The 22,678-nt window shown below is 46.1% G+C and overlaps 1 protein-coding gene across 2 annotated transcripts in view; it reads right to left on the bottom strand.

Annotated features, from left to right (window-relative positions):
- Window positions 1-1,867: 1,867 nt before the first annotated feature.
- The window catches only part of LOC115105101 (WW domain-containing adapter protein with coiled-coil-like), a 48,271-nt gene continuing 27,460 nt past the window's right edge, over window positions 1,868-22,678 (bottom strand). Inside the window, exons 8-13 of one of the 2 annotated variants that reach the window (XM_029626705.2) lie at window positions 17,206-17,328; window positions 16,664-16,815; window positions 13,380-13,507; window positions 5,004-5,205; window positions 4,626-4,753; window positions 1,868-4,520 (exon numbers count right to left, since the gene is read on the bottom strand). In XM_029626705.2, the coding sequence (XP_029482565.1) occupies window positions 4,451-4,520; window positions 4,626-4,753; window positions 5,004-5,205; window positions 13,380-13,507; window positions 16,664-16,815; window positions 17,206-17,328 (803 nt within the window). In that variant the 3' untranslated portion in view covers window positions 1,868-4,450. The remainder of the gene's footprint in view (window positions 4,521-4,625; window positions 4,754-5,003; window positions 5,206-13,379; window positions 13,508-16,663; window positions 16,816-17,205; window positions 17,329-22,678) is intronic. The other variant, XM_029626706.2, reaches the window with a different exon arrangement.

Raw genomic sequence — 22,678 nt, 5'->3', positions numbered from 1 at the left:
CTTACCTTCTGTCAGCTGTTTTCTGTCTGAACGACCGTTCCACAGGTGCATGTTGATTAATTGTTTATGGTTCATTGAACAAGCATGGGAAACAGTGTTTAAACCCTTTACAATGAAGATCTGAAGTTATTTGGATTTTTACGAATTATCTTTGAAAGACAGGGTCCTGACAGGGTCTATAATAGACAGGGTCTATTTTTGCTGAGTTTATGTAAGCCTACTGTATGAAAGCTACTTTTATTACCTTTACATTTGGTATATTTAAATTCTAAAGTGAATTTTTCCTATAAGTTTAAGTACTGCAGGACTACGCAGACAACTACTAGGCTAAATAACGTCACCGACAGGAACTGACTGTCGATGTTTTTCCATTCTAAGATGTTATCAGCTTCCCACCTTGTCAGAGGCAGGTTTCATCAAGCTTTGCTTTTTTTTTTATATAAAAAATGTGAATAAGCCAGCCAGACATTTTACCAAAGTGGTTTAATCTTCAAGAAGGATCCATACCTTGACAAGAAAATTACTGCATTTAGTAGCCTGTAGTCTCCAAATTACACATTTCACAGCTGCTGTTGCTTCATTTCAGCACTGCGGTCTACGGTCCAGTGATCTTGTAGTTCTGGTGAGAGAAAATGGTTATTACAAAGTTTGGCAAAAGAGTATAAAATGCAAAGAGAGTAATTATTTGATATAGTCTACAAGCGTCATAAATTAAGGAAACGTAGAAGAATTACATTGCGCAAACCTACCTGGTTCTTTGTTGTGTGCAATCATATGGGAAAGACAACAGCGCCATCTAGCGATGAGTAGAATCAGTGACACTACTGTAGCCAAGACAAACTCAAGGTTCAAATCTACTTGGCATCCTTTGGTTTCATGTGTGAAACATTGGTGTGGTGTGTGTTCTGTTCAATGTAAAATATAACTTGTGGGCCTCCCGGGTGGCGCAGTGGTCGAAGGCATCGCAGTGCCACCAGACTCTGGGTTCGCAGCCGGCCGCGACTGGGAGGTCCAAGGGGCGACGCACAATTGGCCTAGCGTCGCCCGGGTTAGGCCGGTAGGGATATCCTTGTCTCATCGCGCACTAGCGACTCCTGTGGCGGGCGGGGCGCAGTGCACGCTGACCAGGTCGCTATGTGCACGGTGTTTCCTCTGACACGCTGGATGCGCGCTGTGTTAAGAAGCAGTGCGGCTTGGTTGGGTTTCGGAGGATGCTTGGCTCTCGACCTTCGTCTCTCCCGAGTCCGTACGGGAGTTGTAGCGACAAGACAATTGGATACCACGAAATTGGGGAGAAAAAAGGGGGTATAATTATATATATACACCTCCTTTCAACTATGCCTTTGCAGTCTCCATACTCCTTGTATTCAGTGACATTAACTGGAGCCCTTCACAGTAGACCTACTGATTTTAAGAGGGTTCCTTGTCCTGCAGAGGAGAGAAATCTAGAGTAGGAACTGGGTAAAGGGAAGGAAAACAGTAATATTAAATGGAGAGTATGATTGGGTAAAGCAGGACAACTAGAAGATAAGCATGAGTGGGAAGAGGGGACTGGCAGGCAATGCCAGCTTCCTAATGGCAGCAGTCCACATATTCACATCAACATAAAAGGACTATTCGAACAGCCACAATGACAAGAACCGCTATATGTGTTAAGAAACAAAATACGTTAGAATCTAAAAATGCTCATATGGGTCTTTGTTGCAAGGGTTCAAATAATCTCTAGTTGTGTGGCATTCACTTATTTAGTATACAAACATGTCTGACATGACAATGAGTAAACATGGTAGCACAGACTGACACTCAGGCAAGGTCAGCACAAAGCACTTTAACCAAAACTGAATTCAAAGTGCAAAACAGAGACATCTTGGTCCTATAGAGGCATATTTTATTTATTTTATTCAATATACTCAGAGGAAAACAATATACAAAGCAATGTGGTCATATTTACTGAATGTGTTGGTGCAGCTCAAATCACAGACTCACTAGAATAATAGAACAGTGGAGAAAAACATGTCACAGCTGAGGACACATATGGTTCCCAAATGGCACCATATACCCTATATAGTGCACTACTTTTGACAAGAGTCCGATGGACCCCGGTCAAAAGTAGTGCACTACATAGGGAATAGGGTGCTATTTGGGATAGAAACACTGTTCCCGCTCTGACTCAGAGTGAACAGGGGAACAAACACAACATATACAAAGATGCAATTCTGGGTTGGAGTGCCAAAACAACCCTATGTAGATTGATGCATGACATGCTTATTGAATATCTTTGTTACTGATCAAACCGAAAACAAACTTGGTACATTTATTTCCATGTCAGAGGCTGTGTGACTTAAGACTTTCAACAAGGCACTACTAGCGTTATAATAGTAATACAATGTAAAACCTAACAGAAAACTCCAATAAAATAACCAGTGCTCGCTTGAGTTTAGCATGTTTATTACAATACATACATTTCACATTTGACCGTGTGACCTGGCTTTAATTGCCCTGCCCGACCTCTGACCATGGTGTGTGGGGCAGCGATCATAATCTCCATGCCTACGTCCCTAATGGTACCCTATTCCCTATATAGTACACTACATTTTGACCAGTCCCTATGGGCAGGAAGACTAAAAGAGAAGACTGAGACAATGACATAACAAAGAACATGCCAAGCGCTCCAATTGCGTCATTCAGGTAAGTTCACCGGGCGCTCCATTTGGCTCCCAGTGGACCTGCCGAAAAATCTTGAAAATGATGACATCGCTGTCTTCTCCATTTTAGTCTTGCTTATGGGCCCTGGTCAAAGGTAGTGCAGTACAAAATGGAATCCAGTGCCATTTCAGACACACCCCACACCTTGCCTCGGTAGTGCCCCCCAAACCACTTCTTTAATAGCTCTCATTCACAACAGGGTGCAAAGGAAAATGTTTAGCAATAATTTATAACATTCTGACATACTAGTAATCACTGCAACTTTTTAAACTTGTTAAAACCTCTTCTTAAACTCCATTATTAAATTATCAAATGTACATAGGAATGAACTCTTAGTTGAACCGAGATGGTGCCACCTCACATTTAATAAAAGTACAGTTCTACCCCCAAAAAATACAAAAATAACTTAGCTGGAAAGTTTGAGAAAGAAAAAACCAACAGGAGGGTTTTAGAAAGACAACTGCTCGGCGGCTCCTCAGAAGAGCTAGACCAGGGGGGTTGGGCTTCGGCAGGTAATGGGTGTGGCCAGGGGCAGGGTTTAGGGAGGGACTAGACTCGGGAATTAACCTAGATGTAAAAAACATCACAACATTGCTGTGCTCTTTCATAATTCCCCCCCCCCATCACACCATCAGGCACTGGTTTGGCTACTGTGAGCTGTGAACAAACAGATCTCTGAACCATTGCAACCAGGCATGATTAACCTTTTTAGGAGGATGGTGGAGATGGGTACCTGTCTCCCAAACATCACCCTATTCCCTATATAGTGCACTACGTTTGTCAAAAGTACTGGCATATAAAGGGAAAAGGGTGCCATTTGAGACATCGTGTGTGTTTGTGTAACCTTAATACTTCCACCAGAAGGTAATACATTCGTCAAATATGACTGGGTTTCATCCATAGAGCATTATTATTATTATGCAAGAGCAGAGAAAACTAGAAAATTAAAACGTGAGTTTGTTTTGTTTGCGTTACTGTATTTTTTAAATGTTTCAGTTATTATAACGCTAACTTCCAGTTCCATGCAGGTCATAGGTCACAGACATGCTCAAGGCAATGGTTCACTGATCTATTAACAAAAAAGCTTTAAGTCTGCAGACTGAGTGCCTCTCTCCCAAATGGCACCCTATTCCCTATATAGTGCACTACTTTCGACCATGGCCCATAGGGTTCCGGTCAAAAGTAGTGTACTATATAGGGAATAGTGTGCACTATATAAGGAATAGGGTGCCATTTGGGACATAACTCGGCTGATGCATTTAACATGAAGGCTATGAACTGAAGCTGTTGATTCCTCGGGCATAACGTTGACTCGTTTGGATGTCAAAAGCTTTGATAAACATGGCTTTCCAAGGCTTCAGTCATCTACAAAACATATTTACAACATGGATAACATCTACAAGAAATCTACATCTCCAGGGCGCAAAAACCAACCATGATTGCGTCCTGTTGGCCCCGTTCAAAAGTAGCGCAGTATAAATTGAAAAGGGTGCCATTTGGGATGCAAGCCATGTCTAACCCTTCTCTCCGCTCTTCTCCTCCAAAACAACCATCAACCACTCAGACTCCCTCTACCTAACCAAGCCCTCTCAAAGCCCAGTCCAGTGGTCCAAAGCCAATCCAACTGCAGCTCAAAAGTGTTAAGACTGGGCACAGAACAAGAACACATAATGGTTCTCCCAACCAAGAGCTCTCTTCCAACCATGTGCAATGGGTCTCTCCCTCCTCTCTTCAAGTCAAGTCCTCAGACCATGAAGGAATTCTGATTCTTCAACTTTTCAAGTTCTTTAATTTGTTGTCTCAAAAATAATATCCTAGAGGAAAGAGTAAAAAATAAACATGTATTAGTTGACATAAAATATTTGTAATAATTTAACATATTGTGATGTTACCATGGAAATTAGGGTCTGGATTCTTACCTCTGCTCGCGCAATGTCGCTTGAATTTCACTGACTCGAACTAAGGATCTCAGATTTTTGAGCTCGGTGCAATTTTCAGACATGTTGATGCTTCCCATGGTGTGGGCCTCCTCACGTAGCCTGGACGCCTGGGATAGCCGAAGCAGAGAGCAGTAAAGTTATGACAAGACATAATCAAATACCAACAGCCAGGACTCTGACCAACGCATAATGAATGTAGTTTCACGCCAGAATAATGACATGAATCAGGTATCCAAATCAAATCTATATATAGCTCTTTACTGATCTCCCTTGAAAAACAGGTATTTTATCAAGTTGGACAACCTGTTCAAATAAAAAACAAACTAATACATACAATTCCTGGGATGCGTAACCTACCTGTTTCTCTGCGTGGTCGGCGGGCCAGCCCTGGACATGCTTGATGAGATTCTCGTTGAAGTGTGACGCTAGGGTTGGGGTGAAGGAGCAGGAGGCTGGCCGGGTGGAGGAGCTGGAGGGTGTGGAGGTGGTGGTGGGGGCACTGCTGCTGCTACTGCTGGGGGGGGCGTGGTTGGGACCTGGGGACGGACTCCTCTGACTGCTGTGGGATGACAGGAGCAACGAGAGGAGAGGGTTCAGTCCAATTCTGCATATTATGGGTTAATTATATTCTGTTGTAATAACACGATCGCCAACTTTGTTGTTGTAACAGAGGAGACTGTAGGAGAGGGTCAAACTGATCAAATCGGACAAGATGGAACACCACAGAATAAGATCAACAAGTACAAAGGTAGTGGGGCGGCGTTGGGACAGTAACCGAAAGGTTGCTGGATCGAATCCCCGAGCTGACAAGGTAAAAATATGTTGATCTGCCCCTGAGCAAGGCAGTTAACCCACTGTTCCTAGGGCATCAAAGACGTGGGTGTTGATTAAGGCAGCCCCCCGCACCTCTCTGATTTAGAGGGGTTGGGTTAAATGCGGAGGATACATTTCAGTTGAAAGCATTCAATTGACTAGGTATCCCCCTTTCCATTATTTTACCGGTTTAATACACAAGTTGGTACCAATAAAGGAAACAACAAAAAAGCCCATTGGGCATCTATTACCAGAGGGTTAAAACAATTAGCACAAGTAACAGCAAATTCGCAGATACTGCTAGCTAAATATGGTAACGAACAGAGAAGGAAAAACACTAAAATTGCAAAAACAGGCAATCCAGCTCAAAGTTAACGTACGATACACTATATATACACAAAAGTAACAACCATTACAATTTGTGGATTCATCCATTTCAGCCACACCTATTGCTGACAGGTGTATAAAATCGAGCACACAGCCATGCAATCTTCATAGAGAAACATTGGCAGCAGAAAAGCCTTACTGAGTGAATTTCAACGTGGCACTGTCATAGGATGCCACCTTTCCCACAAGTTATTTGGTCAAATTTCTGCCCTGCTAGAGCTGCCCGGGCACAACTGTATGTGCTGTTATTGTGAAGTGAAAATGTCTAGGAGCAACAACGGCTCAGCCGCGAAGTGGTAGGCCACCCAAGCTCACAGAATGGGACTGCCGAGTGCTGAAGCGTGCAAAAATAGTCTGTCCTCGGTTGCAACACTCAGAACCGAGTTCCAAACTGCCTCTGGAAGCAACGTTAGCACAATAACTGCTCGTTGGGAGCTTCATGAAACAGGTTCCATGGCCGAACAGCCGCACACAAGCCTAAGATCACCATGCACAATATTGCCACGCGTCGGCTAGAGAGGTCTAATGCTCGCCGCCATTGGACTCTGGAGCAGTGGAAAAGCGTTCTATGGAGTGATGAATCACACTTCACCTGGCAGTGCGACGGATTAATCTGGGTTTGGCAGATGCCAGGAGAACATTCCCAGCCCGAATGCATAGAGCCAACTGTAAAGTTAGCTGGAGGAGGAATAATAGTCTGGGGCTGTTTTTCATGGTTTGGGCTAGGCCCTTTAGTTCCAGTGAAGGAAAATCTTAAGGCTACAGCATACAATGACATGCCCCCGTGCACAAAGCCAGGTCCATACAGAAATGGTTTGTCGAGGTCGGTGCGAAATAACTTGACTAGCCTGCACAGAGCCCTGACCTCAACCCCATCGAACACCTTTGGGATGAACTGGAATGCAGACAGAGCCAGGCCTAACCGCCCGACCTCATTAATGCTCGTGGCTGAATGGAAGCAAGTCCCCAACATCTAGTGCAAACCTTCCCAGAAGAGTATAGGCTGTAATGGCAGCAAAGGTGGGACCAACTCCATATTAATGCCCATGATTTTGGAATGAGATGTTCGACAACCAGGTGTCCACATTCCTTTGGTCATGTAGTGAATATAGGTACGAGCGACTGAATATCATTTTTGGTATGTTTGGACATTTACAACTAAATGTAAATGACACGTTGTGCAAATGAACGAAGTTGTGCTGCAAGCAGTACTGGCTCTCCAGCAGCATGTCTACATGCTGTGTCTGTGTGGAGTCGCTAGGGAAACAGATCTGACTGCTCTAATTGGAGAAGAGGGGGGAGGAGCAGACTGGCCGAGAACTGAGGGGAGAAAAAAAACGCAAGGAAACCAAGATAGCATTGGCAGCTGAACAAATAACTCATCCAAAGGGCTTTGGCTTCTCAAACATGTCAGGAAGCTAACATAATATGATGCCCTGTCATATTATTTCAGCCACTTGGATAACAAGTTAAACTAGGTGTCGTGTTAACGCATAATTCTGTGTTTTACACACAGGAAAAAAAAAATCATATCTTGCTGCGTTTTGTAAACACAGATCTGAAACGATTCTTACTGTAATTTCTGCTCGGCAGAGTAATTTGTGCTTCAGTTGCACTTTCTCCAGTACTTTCCCAGTATAGCCAGCCTACTTTCCTCTGGTAAAATGCAAGATTAACTTTAAGTAAAACATTAGGAAGTGTAGCTGGCTACATTCTTTCTATGATAGGCCTAAACATTAGAAATATGATGGCCAGGCATGTTTTTTTCCCAACAACAACAAAAAGACCTTGCTAATTTACTTGTGTGGCTGCCAGCCGTATACCGTTCCACTTCTGTTGTCATCTGATGAAATTGCAGCTATTTTATGTCAAATGTGTTGCACTAATGTATTTCCTGTGAAGGAAAACTATAGTTGCGCGTCCCTGATCACTCTATTGAAGCAAAAAACACTGGACTTTCAATATTAAACGTGACCCCTGTCAATACACAGCTGGAACACCTGCTCCCGCTTTCTCTGGTTGTGCCATGTACAAACAAACACGTGACTGGCTCAACTGTTCTGGGGAACTAAGTAACTCCATAATGGAAAAGAATGTGACAGGGGAAATAAAAACGCTATCTGCTTTACCTTCTAACGCATTGCCCAAGTTGACTGCAGGTATTTAGTTAAATAGCTAAAATGGTTTCAATGTATGGAAAAACCATTCCGTGGCCATTTCCAAATACCCCGGTATATACAGTATACTGCCCAAGCCTATAATATAAACACCCGTGAATTCCAGTGTATGACTACCATAAACGGTCGGGGAAAAAAAAATATATATTGTGATGCAGTATTGCAAAAAGTAGTATCGACGCAAATGGCTTGTGAATCGTAATATGGTTAAATCCCCTTAACAGTTAAATTACATCAGACACATTGAACTTGATTGTGCGATTTCTGCTGGTTAGCCCCATAGAATCGATTGATGCGCCTAAAATCCCCATAGAAATCAGTCAGTTTAAGCTAGAGATATATGCAGTGAAAGGTGGCAGAGCTAGAGCGGTGTCTGTCAGACCATGAGACGTCCCAGGAAATAGCCTTCCTGCGAAAAACGTCTGTAGCGTCTGAACGGTGTGGTCTATAAACTCTCTGGACAGGGGAGATTCACACAAACATGATGGTGCTCTCCGTTTTGCTCTACGACCCCAACAAGTGCCACGGGGCTCGTATGAAGGTAACCTGCACTGGTTTAAAAAAACAATGGAAGTGTGAAGGTAGCTTTGTGCCTACCCAAAAAATGGATTAAATACAGTATGTGTAAAAAAAATTAAATGTTACACCTAAAGGGGACCAAAAATTCAAAATCAAATAGACCACCTTAAAACAATTCTGTTTGTCATCTTAGCACCCACCAACATCTTAGATTCTAAAGAATTAAACGATGGTACAATCCAATAGGGCAGGGTTCGACAACTAGGTTTGACTTCGAGCCAACCCCCCCCGAGTTAATAGTCGGCGGGCCAGAACATAATTAGCATATAATATTAGCACAATAAATAGGCCTACACTACACATTGAACTAAATGTTTAACACATCTGATTAGTACATACTAAATTCAGTGATCATAACATAATTTCGATCTGATTAACTTGTTATGGCTGGGGGCAGAATTGAGTAGCTTGGATGAATAAGGTGCCCAGAGTATAACAGAACTCACATGGCAGGCAAAAACCACCTGAGAAAAAAATCCAACCAGGAAGTGGGAAATCTGAGGTTTGTAGTTTTTCAACTCATTGCCTATCAAATATACCATGTCTATGGGGTCAAATTGCACTTCCTAAGGCTTCCACTTCAACAGTCTTTAGAACCTTGTTTGATGCTTCTACTGTAAAGGAGGGGGGAATGAGAGGGGATTGAGTCAGAGGTCTGCCAGAGAGGCATGAACTGACCACGTGCGTTCACGTGAGAGTTAGCTCGAGTTCCATTGCATTTCTGAAGGAATTCTCCAGTTGGAACATTGTTGAAGATTATGATTAAAAAAATTCTAAAGATTGATTCTATACATCGTTTGACATGTTTCTACGAACTGTAATATAACTGACTTTTCGTCTGAACTAAGCGATCGCGCATTGAGCATTTGGATTACTGGGCTAAACACGCAAACAAAAAGGAGGTATTTGGACATAAATGGTCTTCACCCAGCATTCTGATGAAGATCAAAGGTAAGTGAATATTTATAATGCTATTTCTGACTTTGTTGACTCCACAACATGGCGGATATCTGTATGGTTTGATTTGTTGTCTGAGCACTGTACTCAGATTATGGCATGGTGTGCTTTTTTGAAATCTGATACACTTCTCCTTAATGCAAACGCTGTATCTATAATTCCATGCATAATAGTTGTATCTTTTATCAATGTTTATTATGAGTATTTCTGTAAATTGAGGTGGCTCTCTGCAAAATCACCGGATGTTTTGGAACTACTAAGCATAACGCGCCAATGTAAACTCAGATTTTTGTATATAAATATGAACCTTATTGAACAAAACATACATGTATTGTGTAACATGAAGTCCTATGAGTGTCATCTGATGAAGATCAAAGGTTAGTGATTAATCTTCTGTATTACTGCTTTTTGTGACTCCTCTCTTTGGCTGGAAAAATGGCTGTGTTTTTCTGTGACTAGGTGCAGACCTAACAATTGTTTGGTGTGCTTTCAGATTAAAGCCTTTTTGAAACCGGACACTGTGGTGGGATTAACAACAAGTGTATCTTTAAAATGGTGTAAAATACTTGTATGTTTGAGGAATTTTAATTTTGAGATTTCTGTTTTGAATTTGGCGCCCTGCACTTTCACTGGCTGTTGTCATATCGATCCCGTTCAAGCCGTAAGTTTTAAGCTCATAAAATCACCAATATCTCTACTCAATTATTATTTTATGTTTATTTCTCTGTGCATTGATTGGTGGGGAAAAACAGGTCTGCGTAGCCAACTGTAGTCCACACTACTTTTGTTAATGTCGTTCAGAACAATTAGCTTTATAGCAAGAGAACATGTCGATCTCAAAAAGTATCAAAAGAAAGGTGGATAATGAAAATCTAAGTTTCAGGGAAGAATGGACAGAGATATGCATTCATCTTACCATCTTTCTCCAAAACGAAGCCAGTGTGTCTTACTTACAATGAAAAGGTCGCGGTTTGCAAAGAAGTCAATCTCAGACAGTATTATGAATCTAAGCATGGTTCTTTCAAAGTGGCCTTCCCGCCCCAGACAGAGGCCCGATGCAGAAAAATTGAAGCATTAACTACAAGCTACAAAAACGGCAGCAGAATCCTCCTTTGTGGCCTGACAAAAAGAACAGAAGGTCACAAGAGCCTTCCTAGATGTCCTGGGTTCTAACCAAACACAAAATGCCCTTCACAGGCACAGAGCTATTTAAAATGTGCATGGTGACAGTTTGAGGAATTGGCTACAGACAAGTCTGTAGATTGCATAATTGCGTCTGTCAAACAGGTGCCCCTGTCTGCGTCAACAGCCAGACACAGTGTCCATGCTCTGGTGGATGATGTGCATAGGATTGTTCTGGAGGGGCCCAGTAAGGCTGAGCATTTTCCCCTGGCTATTGATGAGAGTACTGACAAAACCGATGTAGTACAGTCGTGTATTTGGCTGTTATTTTCATGGAAATGACTTTAAAGAAGAGCTACTGGCACCGATTCCCCTCGACAGGCACACCACTGGGGACATCCTATTCACAAAGCTGGAAGCATTGTTTACGCAGCATGGCCTGTCATTAGAAAACTTTGTGGTCTCCGACGGGGCTCCTGCTATGGTGGGCAGACACATGGGCCTGTTCAGCAGGTTGAAGGAAATCGCCCCACAAATGAATGGCTTGCATTGTCTCACCCATCAGAGTGTGCTGTGTGTCAGACTAAACGCTGAGCTAAAAGATGTGATGGACAAAGCCATGATAAATAATCAACTTTGTCAGGGGGACATCAAGCACACAACACTGTCTTTTCCGCAAGCTTGTGACAGAATCAGAGAAGGCCACCCACGATGATCTCCTGCTTCACAACAACGTGCGCTGGCTGATTAAAGGAAAAGATCAAGAGCAATTCTGTGAGCTGCATGACCAGGTTGTGGATTTTGTCCAAAAAAGCTAAATGATGACAGCAACTGACCATCTTCGTATTCTGGAAATTGAAGAATTCCTCTTAATGTAGCTGGTTTGGCTGACATATTCTGTCACTTAAATCTGCATTTACAAGGAAGAGGGAAAACAGTTGAGGACATAGTGGAAAAACTTGAGGCCTTTACCAGAAAGCTTGAGTTTTCAATTTGGACTTGTTCTCTGGAAGGCTACTGCGCCTCAGCACACTGAAGAAATGACAGACAGAGGTGCTAGGGGGCAAGGAAACGATAGCCCCGCTGAATGAGGCCGCAATTCAAACTGAGCTGATTGAATTCCAAACATCGAGACAAATCAGGGATGCGCTCAGGAGTGCCGAGTCCTGGCATGCTCAGAGAAACATAGCACAATAAAGACAATGTTTGGTTCGACTTACATCTGCGAGTCCTCCTTTTCCTCTATCAAATTTATCAATCAAATGCATCTATAAAGCCCTTGTTATATCAGCTGATTTCACAAAGTACTGTACAGAAACCCAGCCTAAAACCCCCAAACAGCAAGCAATGCAGGTGTAGAACTTCTATGAACACAATCAAGACTCACAACAGGAACTGGCTTTCACATAAGTCAATCAAGGACTGCCTGCACATCAAAATCACATCCCTCTCAACAGACATCCACAAGATCGTGTCCGGGGGAAATGCAACTTCTCCCATTAAGTAACTAACTTAGTATTTAATAAATAATGATATAGGCTACTAACATTATTCATTATGTGCTTATCCATGGCTATTTCAGGTCTCATGCTGACACTATTTTCTGTTTGTGGTTACAGGAGCAGGTTATCCCGAATCTCCCGATACAGACATTCAGACATTACAAAACCACCTTTCTTTCTTAAATGATTGTTTTATGTAGGATGCTACCTTGTTTGCCAGTTGCAATTGTAAGTATGCCTAATAAAGAATATAAAAATCCCACTTCTATTAGGCCATTTTTCTTTTCTTGTGAAAGATGCTGTTCAGCCACATAACTGGCTGAGGTAGGCCAAGTTATTTTATATGGGCCTTGGCTCGGAGGAAAAAACACTCCAATTAAGCCCTCTTGTTGTTTGTAAAGTCAAATTAAAATGAAGATTATTGTGGAAGTGAATTACTCGACTGGGGTAGTTTTTCCTCCATCTGTTGCTTGGCACCACTTGCGTAACAAGTTATCTATATTTTCTGCAGCAGGTGCTGTTCACCTATTGATTGCGCTGCGGTTGTAGCTTTACATTTCAGCACCTAAAAAAAAAATGGTCCACTGCCTGCTTTATTAGAGGACTGTTTCCTGCATTCGCTCTCCTCATGAATGAAGATACAATTTTACTTTTGCATTATTTAGGTAGGGTCACTTCCTTCTTGGGACATTGCATCTCAGGTCCAATATATTATATATATATTTTTTTAATGAACAAAAATATTCAGAATTAATTTTGGGGGCAAATATATGGCCCGTGGTCCACCAGTTTGGGCACCCTGCAATAGGGTGTTCGCAATGATTTATCAAAGACTTGTTGCCCATTAACCCACCAGCAGGTGGCACCTCAACACTACATATTGAAATAATGTGTAAACAGTGTTTTACAAGGCATGATCGTGGCATTGTACGTCACCCCTTGAGGTTCTCTGCTTTCTCTTCACATCAGTCTGAGATGAACACAAGAGCTTCTTGAAGACTCTTTGTAGCAATGATAAATTGTTGTTTTACCTCCTTTAGTTGAAAACACCAATTGTAAATCGCTCAAGATTAGAGCATCTGCTAAATTACGATTGCATTTTTTATAGCTTTTTCACACTGAAAACATTTAAAAAACAAACATATTCAACACAATGTCACAAAGCGCTAGTGACTAAAATGTAAATGTGGGCTAACCCTTGGCGCTGGAGGGTCCTTGGGGAGGCGGCGATGTCGTGTCCGTGAAGTTTGTCGCTGGGGAGGGGCTGCTGGGGGGAGGGCTGGGGGGCTGATCCCTGCTGCTTCACAACTGGCGTGTTGCTCACCTGGACCACACAGAGACAGAGGGGAGGAGAGTTAGAGAGGAAACACCAGAACCACGGACGTTCACCTGGACCACACAGAGACAGACACCAACGACCGACACAGACCGCCAACGACACCGCCAGCCAGCGAGCGAGCGACACACACACCGCCAGCCAGCGAGCGAGCGACACACACACCGCCAGCCAGCGAGCGAGCGACACACCGCCAGCCAGCGAGCGAGCGACACACACACCGCCAGCCAGCGAGCGAGCGACACACACACCGCCAGCCAGCGAGCGAGCGACACACACACCGCCAGCCAGCGAGCGAGCGACACACACACCGCCAGCCAGCGAGCGAGCGACACACACACCGCCAGCCAGCGAGCGCCAGCGAGCGACACACACACCGCCAGCCAGCCAGCGAGCACACCGCCAGCCAGCGAGCGACACACACCAGCGCCAGCCAGCGAGCGAGCGACACACACACCGCCAGCCAGCGAGCGAGCGACACACACACCGCCAGCCAGCGAGCGAGCGACACACACACCGCCAGCCAGCGAGCGAGCGACACACACACCGCCAGCCAGCGAGCGAGCGACACACCGCCAGCCAGCGAGCGAGCGACACACCGCCAGCCAGCCACACACCGCCAGCCAGCGACACACCGCCAGCCAGCGACACACCGCCAGCCAGCGAGCCAGCGACACACCGCCAGCCAGCGAGCCAGCGACACACCGCCAGCCAGCGAGCCAGCGACACACCGCCAGCCAGCGAGCCAGCGACACACCGCCAGCCAGCGAGCCAGCGACACACCGCCAGCCAGCGAGCCAGCGACACACCGCCAGCCAGCGAGCCAGCGACACACCGCCAGCCAGCGACACACAGCCAGCCAGCGAGCCAGCGACACACAGCCAGCCAGCGACACACCGCCAGCCAGCGAGCCAGCGACACACCGCCAGCCAGCCAGCGACACACCGCCAGCCAGCCAGCGACACACCGCCAGCCAGCCAGCGACACACCGCCAGCCAGCCAGCGACACACCGCCAGCCAGCCAGCGACACACCGCCAGCCAGCCAGCGACACACCCAGCCAGCCAGCGAGCGAGCGACACACACCGCCAGCCAGCGACACACCGCCAGCCAGCGACACACCGCCAGCCAGCGACACACCGCCAGCCAGCGACACACCGCCAGCCAGCGACACACCGCCAGCCAGCGAGCGACACACCGCCAGCCAGCGAGCCAGCGACACACCGCCAGCCAGCGACACACCGCCAGCCAGCGAGCCAGCGACACACCGCCAGCCAGCCAGCGACACACCGCCAGCCAGCCAGCGAGCGAGCTACACACCGCCAGCCAGCAACAGCCAGACAGCAGAGGACAGATAAGAATAGCGCTAGTGAGATAAACATTCATTATTAAAGAGTTAGAGGAAACACCAGAACCACGGACGTTCACCTGGACCACACACCAACGACTGCCAGCGACACACCGCCAGCCAGCGACACACCGCCAGCCAGCGAGCCAGCCAGCGACACACCGCCAGCCAGCGAGCCAGCCAGCGACACACCGCCAGCCAGCGAGCCAGCCAGCGACACACCGCCAGCCAGCGAGCCAGCCAGCGACACACCGCCAGCCAGCGACACACCGCCAGCCAGCGACACACCGCCAGCCAGCGAGCCAGCGACACACCGCCAGCCAGCGAGCCAGCGACACACCGCCAGCCAGCGACACACCGCCAGCCAGCGAGCCAGCGACACACCGCCAGCCAGCGAGCCAGCGACACACCGCCAGCCAGCGACACACCGCCAGCCAGCGACACACCGCCAGCCAGCGACACACCGCCAGCCAGCCAGCGAGCGAGCGACACACCGCCAGCCAGCCAGCGAGCGAGCTACACACCGCCAGCCAGCAACAGCCAGACAGCAGAGGCCAGATAAGAATAGCGCTAGTGAGATAAACATTCATTATTAAAGAGGAGAGTTAGAGGAAACACCAGAACCACGGACGTTCACCTGGACCACACACCAACGACTGACACAGACCGCCAACGACACCGCCAGCCAGCCAGCCAGTGACACACCGCCAGCCAGCAACAGCCAGCCAGCGACACACCGCCAGCCAGCAACAGCCAGCCAGCGACACACCGCCAGCCAGCCACACACCGCCAGCCAGCGAGCGAGCGACACACCGCCAGCCAGCGAGCGAGCGACACACCGCCAGCCAGCGAGCGAGCGACACACCGCCAGCCAGCGACACATACGCCAGCCAGCGAGCGAGCGACACACCGCCAGCCAGCGAGCGAGCGACACACCGCCAGCCAGCGAGCGAGCGACACACCGCCAGCCAGCGAGCGAGCGACACACCGCCAGCCAGCGAGCGAGCTACACACCGCCAGCCAGCGAGCGAGCGACACACCGCCAGCCAGCGAGCGAGCTACACACCGCCAGCCAGCAACAGCCAGACAGCCGAGGCCAGATAAGAATAGCTCTAGTGAGATAAACATTCATTATTAAAGAGGAGAGTTAGAGGAAACACCAGAACCACGGACGTTCCCCTGGACCACAGAGACAGACACCAACGACCGACACAGACCGCCAGCCAGCGAGCGACACACCGCCAGCCAGCCTGCCAGCGACACACCGCCAGCCAGCAAGCGACACACCGCCAGCAACAGCCTGCCAGCGACACACCGCCAGCCAGCGACACACCGCCAGCCAGCCAGAGAGCGACACACCGCCAGCCAGAGAGCGACACACCGCCAGCCAGCAACAGCCAGACAGCCGAGGCCAGATAAGAATAGCTCTAGTGAGATAAACATTCATTATTAAAGACTAAGATGCAGACACACACTGCCAGACACAGACACAACGGAAAACAAGAGCTGCTTGCTCAAGTGCTGTCACAGCACACGTTCCTCAACAATGACACGCTTATTACACTGACAAAAACACAAATCTGAAAGAGAAACACACCCCTACAGCAGTAATAAATGCTGAACAACCAAGGTAGGTCTTAGAACAGCTGGTCATGATACTGTGAAACACCAAGAGTAAATACTCCTCGTCCCAGACCAGCTGGGTTATGCAGTCAACAAAATCACTACCATGCCACTCAGGGGAACAGTGGGGTAAAGAGGCCCTACCTTAGGCTGGGGGGGTAGAGTAGACAGTACCTTGGTTTGTGAGGTGACAGGCGGCGTGCTGAGCAGGGCTTTGTGGTGACCAGCGTTGGTCTGAGGCGTGCTGATCCTGGGAGACACGTAGGAGCGGGGAGAGGAGGCGTCTGATGTCAAGGACATGGGGGACTGGTTCGACTGCTGGGCTGCTGGTGTTAACAGAGAGGTTGGAGAATGATTTAGTAAAAACCATTTACACGACAAAGCTGCATTTTGTAAGCAGGTGGCAAAAGCAACTCAAAGTAATGTTAGGGACTAACTATGACAGAATTGTAGATGAAAACAGTGTCTTCTTTGCAGAGTGTAACAGTGCAAAAAGAAGACTGACGCAAAATCATACAAAAATCAACCACTGACACGAGATGCTAGGGAGAGGGCATGGATATGCTTACACATTTGACCACCATTCCAATTCTGGTTTAGACAGACTTTTTAATACTAAAGTCAACAGTGGCAAGTTGGAGGAAAGTTGCCAATTTTGGATGTAACAAAAACAACCGCGGCAGCAAAACAAAACAGCGTGGCTGAAGAAGTCCTACCTTGGTTGGAGAGCTGGGCTGCTTGGGAGAGAAGAGTGGTGATGTTGAAGGCCGACGGGCCGGCCGTGAGGATCTTATGAAGCAACGACTGTAACGACGCTTGAGTGACCGCAGCTTTGAGGACTAGGGAGAGAGAAAATAGTGAGGAAAGAACATCTAAAAGCACAACAGATGATCCCTAATTAGGGGTGTACCGGTACATGTATTCCTACCGAACAGTTTGGTGCAGGGAACTTGGTTCGGTCCTCACTGAATAAATCGTAATATATAATTAACGCATTTCAAACCGTCCTTTTGTGAGGCGCAAACGGGAAAAAGTTCTGTTCGATGGCGAGTTCAATAAACTAGGAGGATTCCTCATCATTGTTTAAAATCTCCAGTTTGGGAAAATGTTAGCTTCCAACAGCGTTGGACAGAGTAGTGGATAAAACGTTAACAGCATGTCGCCACACTCAACGAGAATAGCCTATGCAGCTGCCAACACCTCAAATATGTTGACACATTCACACACTCCCACCCGCCGTATACCGGAACAAGACAGAAACACAAAGAAAGAAAACAGTCGTCTCCCCATTCAAGCAGCTCTTGGCAGTGGATTCTGACTGGGCCAAAGAAATAACAGGAGCGATATGTGGGCTGTGTTCATATATTTTTTTTTACAGTCTTTGGTTTATAGCCGTGGATATGCGCATACTCTGTGGTTGAGAAGATGGGGGTTTCATTAGTGGTTTCAGCACATCGTGAACGTGCTCGAGCCACGTTACGAACTTCAATCGTACACCCTGTTCAGCAAACAGTTAGTACCCGCTCCATATAAACAAACCACAGCCAAAGTTTTCAATTCATTTTCCATAGCACCTTGTGTTACTTAAGTGACAGCGATTCATATTATCCCGGAGTGGGAGATGTACCGTGCTAGACGCGCATCTGGCACTGAAATAGGCAGTATCATGGTGCGTTCGTAACTAAGTGGGAAGTGGATATTTACCAAGTACGACTGGGAAAAATCCACTTGAACGGCCATGAAACTGATAAATGACTAGTGCCAAACTAGCACACACCCACCTCTCCCACATGGTGACCTACTAAGGAAACTGCCTCTATAAACCGTCTTTTTGGCAGTTAAATGCAACAAAACATCTATAAACTATAATTTGTTTACAAGCATGATAGCTGTACTTGTAGCATGGCTGACACAGCTCCTTGACAATTATCCAAATCTGCCTTTCTCAATGAGTGTAAGTCCCATCAATGAATCCAACGGGTAAATTCCCACCTCCCACATGGTTACAAACGCAGCACCAGAGTGAAAACCGCAGAGGCCCAACAAAACAATCCGGTCACAACAGACAATGCCAGGAACATTGTAAATGCTCAACATCGTGAACGGCAAATAACTTTCCTGCTGTACCGAAAACCGACTCTTGGCACAACAGCAATATGTACCAAACTGTGGTTTTGGTGAGCCGTCACACCCCCTAATCCCTAATATAATCCCTGTTTTAGATCAATACTGATCAGACCCACTTTAAAGCCACACACTGTAAAATGTGCAGCGGACACCACCAAAGAGTGAGCTAGCCCACCAACCAAATTGTAAACAACGGCGCAAATGCATTTGGTGACAGTGGCTCCTCTCTAGTTCAGGGATGTTCAATTCCGGTCCTGGAGGGCAGAAACACTTCTCGTTTTTGTTTCTACCTGGTAATTAACCGCACTCACCTGGTGTCCCAGGTATGAATTGGTCCCTTATTTGGAGAGGATGATGAAAACCAGAAGTGTCTCGGCCCTCCAGGACCTGCAATGAACAGCCGTTCTCCTTTTTAGTATGTAAGCAGGGTGCAAGTGGGAAACAAATGATAAGAGGAGCTATCGACAGACAAGCTGGACTACTGTGTTCCTTACAGGACATTCTGTCTCCACCTGTGGAGGTGAGAAACTGTTAGTAAAGACGGGGTATGCATTTTTGACGTTAGAACATTCTCGTGAATAAACTGTACTAACCTTTTGCATAAGCTGCGACTTTGCCTAATTATTATTATACCTTACAAACCTCGGGAATTGGTCAAAGCTATTGATTGTTAGTTATAATCATTGGGATTGAACATTCTCATGACAAAACTGCATCAGAACGGTGAAACAGTAACAGAGTAGAGGATGACACGGGAGTGAAAATTCATTCCTGTCCCATCTTGTCATCTTTCCCCCCTGTACTGATCTCACAACAGTTCTATAACCCCGGAACTTTCTTGTCCCTTCCCGATAAAAATCAGTCCCACTCATTTTTGCGAGCAGAAATATGTAGGCTATTGTGTTTGTTTAGGAAGCATCTGAAATCATTTCAGTAATGCACATGTGACTGATGTGGTCGTCTTACCTACTTTAGTTGAATGCACTGACTGTTAGCCTTAAGTCGCTCTGGATAACAGCGTATTCTAAATGACCTAAATGTAGACAGATTAAGGCTGGAGGACGAGAGCCGAGACCACAGCACCCAGAAATCTGTAGCCTACAGCTGAGAACATATGAACATTTACAACATATATATTTTTAAAACTGATCGGCAGTAGGCTACTGGCTAAGTCAATCTATATTTATTTCACTCTTCACTTCAGATGGCACGGGTTTAGTTTACCATTAAGTCCAATTATGTGTTTAAGCTGTATGGAGTAGAGCAGCTATGCTGCTTCAGGCCGCTTGTCCCACTCTCCGGTTGGTAAGCTATTTGACTAAAGTTCAGCAGTTTTTTAGTTTTTTACAAGCCCTGTACTCAGTTCCTTCCTTGTCAAAGACAACTCCATAAACAAAATGTAGCTAAAACATTGCTCTTTCCTTGTCCGTAAGGTTAGTGATGGGTTCTTGGCTGAAACGCATTGTAATTCCGCTGTTGACGGCATCATCATTTAGCTGACTGACGTAGGTTGGTGTCTGAGGTAGTCTTTCACTCCCATTCACGCCAGAATCCTGGACCCTAGAGAGTCCTGTTCCCGTGTCAACCTCTATCACAGAGCAGTGTTCAGTCTGGATTCCAGGTCAACTGATGGATGCTTACTAATGGGAAGCCTACATCATGTTGGATTTAACGGATTCCTGGAAGACCCCTTAGCAGTCATTTCTCTGTAGGTTTAGGTGTGCCGACCGAGCTGAGTAAGGGAAAGCAGGGAATCTCTGGAAGAGAGCAGAGCATCAGCAGGAAAAGAGACCGTCTGACCCACTTCTGGAGATGCAGTCTCTCTGTGCGTCCCAATCGGCACCCTACATCTTTCGTAGGGCACTACTTTTGACCAGGGCCCAAGTTTCAGATAATTCCACATTTTGAAATCGCCACCATTCGATGACACCCAGCAGGTGATTCAATAGACACAGACGACATTTGTGTTGGTCCACCTTGTCCTTTTGGCCTACTCAAGTACAGGGAGGAAGAAAAGCGTCCATTCTTGGACGTGGCTAGTAGTAGGCACAAAGATGTTTAGAGAAAAAAAAGAAGCGGTGGCTACACAAAGGTACTACAGCAGCATAACATTTATTGGTCGAGTAGCTTTACCACTTATTCCAATACAGTCTGATGTATATTTATTCAGATCCTGTTCGATTCAGAATTTGAGACAGATATGCAACAGATAGATCTACCTACCGCTGTCTGTCAATTGAGATGACGACGCCACCTAGTAACCAGGCTACTTCCCAAGTGCAAAACCCCAGAATGCAGAAACAGGAAACACAAGCATTTACATAACCCTTCAGTCTGCGCTACTAATATTGTATCCCAGGTCATGCTAATACATTTGAGTGAATATTCATTCAGTTCTCGTGTTAGATTTTAAAATGCTTAGTATGGGACCTTCCAGGCTAGGCTGAGATTAAATAAAATAAAATAATAATAATAATTTGGTCAATTGACATAACAGTGCCTGGTAACCTGGCTAATTCCCAATGTGAAAACCCAGAAATGTGGAAAGATGAGCCAGTATAGTGTAGTCTGCTCCGCTAAGATACTGCATTCTGCTTTTGACTCAGGGACCATAAAGCAGTCAGACAGACTGAGAACGCTCGCTCCAAACAGACATGTTATTTTCTGCATGGCCACTCATCGATGCATACGGAAGCAGGATTGGGCTACGGCTGTGTGACGTTGGCCCCGATGAGCACATTTGGAGCACTTAAGTAGGCCTTCCCCTCACAAGCCAGGCAGAGCCAGAGCCAGGGCCAGAGCCAGGCAGAGCCAGAGCCAGGCAGAGCCAGGGCCACAGCCTCCAACCGAGAGACCTGGTAGTAGCAATACTAGCGATCGGACATATTTGTTAAAAAAAAAAAAAAAATTAAAAAAAAAAGCTAGTTACAAAGAGATATAATTTGACGATATATTGTATAATTCTTGCGCTAGTTGGCTGTACCTGGACCAAAACCATTTTTCCTTCATTGCTTGTTCTTCACCTTTTTAAATAGGGAGCCAAATTGTTTTCAGCACTTGCATTTCCATGACTGATCAAAACGTTTTCTCATGGCTCTCCTCCCGTCTCTGCAGCCAATATGGTGAGAAATATGTTCGGAATATCCAACAGCAATAAAATCATAGTATTGAATAAAAATACATATAGTATTGTTAGAATCACAATACATATCTTGTCGGCACCAAAATATTGTGAGGTCCCTAGCCATTCCCAGCCCTAAGCAATACCAGAACACCAAAAGAGATGAAAGACAGAACAGGCAGACGGAGAAAGAGAGCGGAGAGAAAGAGGGGACAAACAAAGAGAGAAAAGAGGTGGAAGGACAAGGGTAGGAGAGAAGCAGTGTTTTTGTAGCACACATGCGATGGAGTTTGCTAAACAAATACCTACTGGACTGATGCAAATAATCATGATATCATTCTGCCAGGTCAGCCAAGTGTCGGAGTTCAGATATCTGCATTTTCAAAACGCAGATCAAAAAATTCTACTGACTTCCAAACTACCTCTGGAAGCAACGTCAGCACAAGAACTGTTCGACAGGAGCTTCATGAAATGGGTTTCCATGGCCGAGCAGCCGCACACAAGCCTAAGATCACAATGTGCAATGCCAAGTGTTGGCTGGAGTGGTGTAAAGCTCGCCGTCATTGGACTCTGGAGCAGTGGAAACACGTTCTCTGGAGTGATGAATCATGCTTCACCATCTGGCAGTCCAACGGACGAATCTGGGTTTGGTGGATGCCAGGAGAATACTACCTATCCCAATGCATAGAACCAACTGTTTGGTGGAGGAAGAATAATGGTCTGGGGCTGTTTTTCATGGTTCGGGCTGGGCCCCTTAGTTCCAGTGAAGGGAAATGTTACCGCTACAGCATACAATGACATTCTAGACGATTCTGTGCTTCCAACTTTGTGGCAACAGTTTGGGCCTTTCCTGTTTCAGCATGACAATGCCCCCATGCACAAAGTGAGGTCCATACAGAAATGGTTTGTCGAGATCGATGTGGAAGAACTTGATTGGCCTG

This window comes from Oncorhynchus nerka, linkage group LG22 (assembly GCF_034236695.1).
Source record: "Oncorhynchus nerka isolate Pitt River linkage group LG22, Oner_Uvic_2.0, whole genome shotgun sequence".
Taxonomy (NCBI): domain Eukaryota; kingdom Metazoa; phylum Chordata; class Actinopteri; order Salmoniformes; family Salmonidae; genus Oncorhynchus; species Oncorhynchus nerka.
The sequence above is the reverse complement of the archived record's forward strand: the minus strand, read 5'-3'. Positions and strand labels throughout refer to the sequence as shown.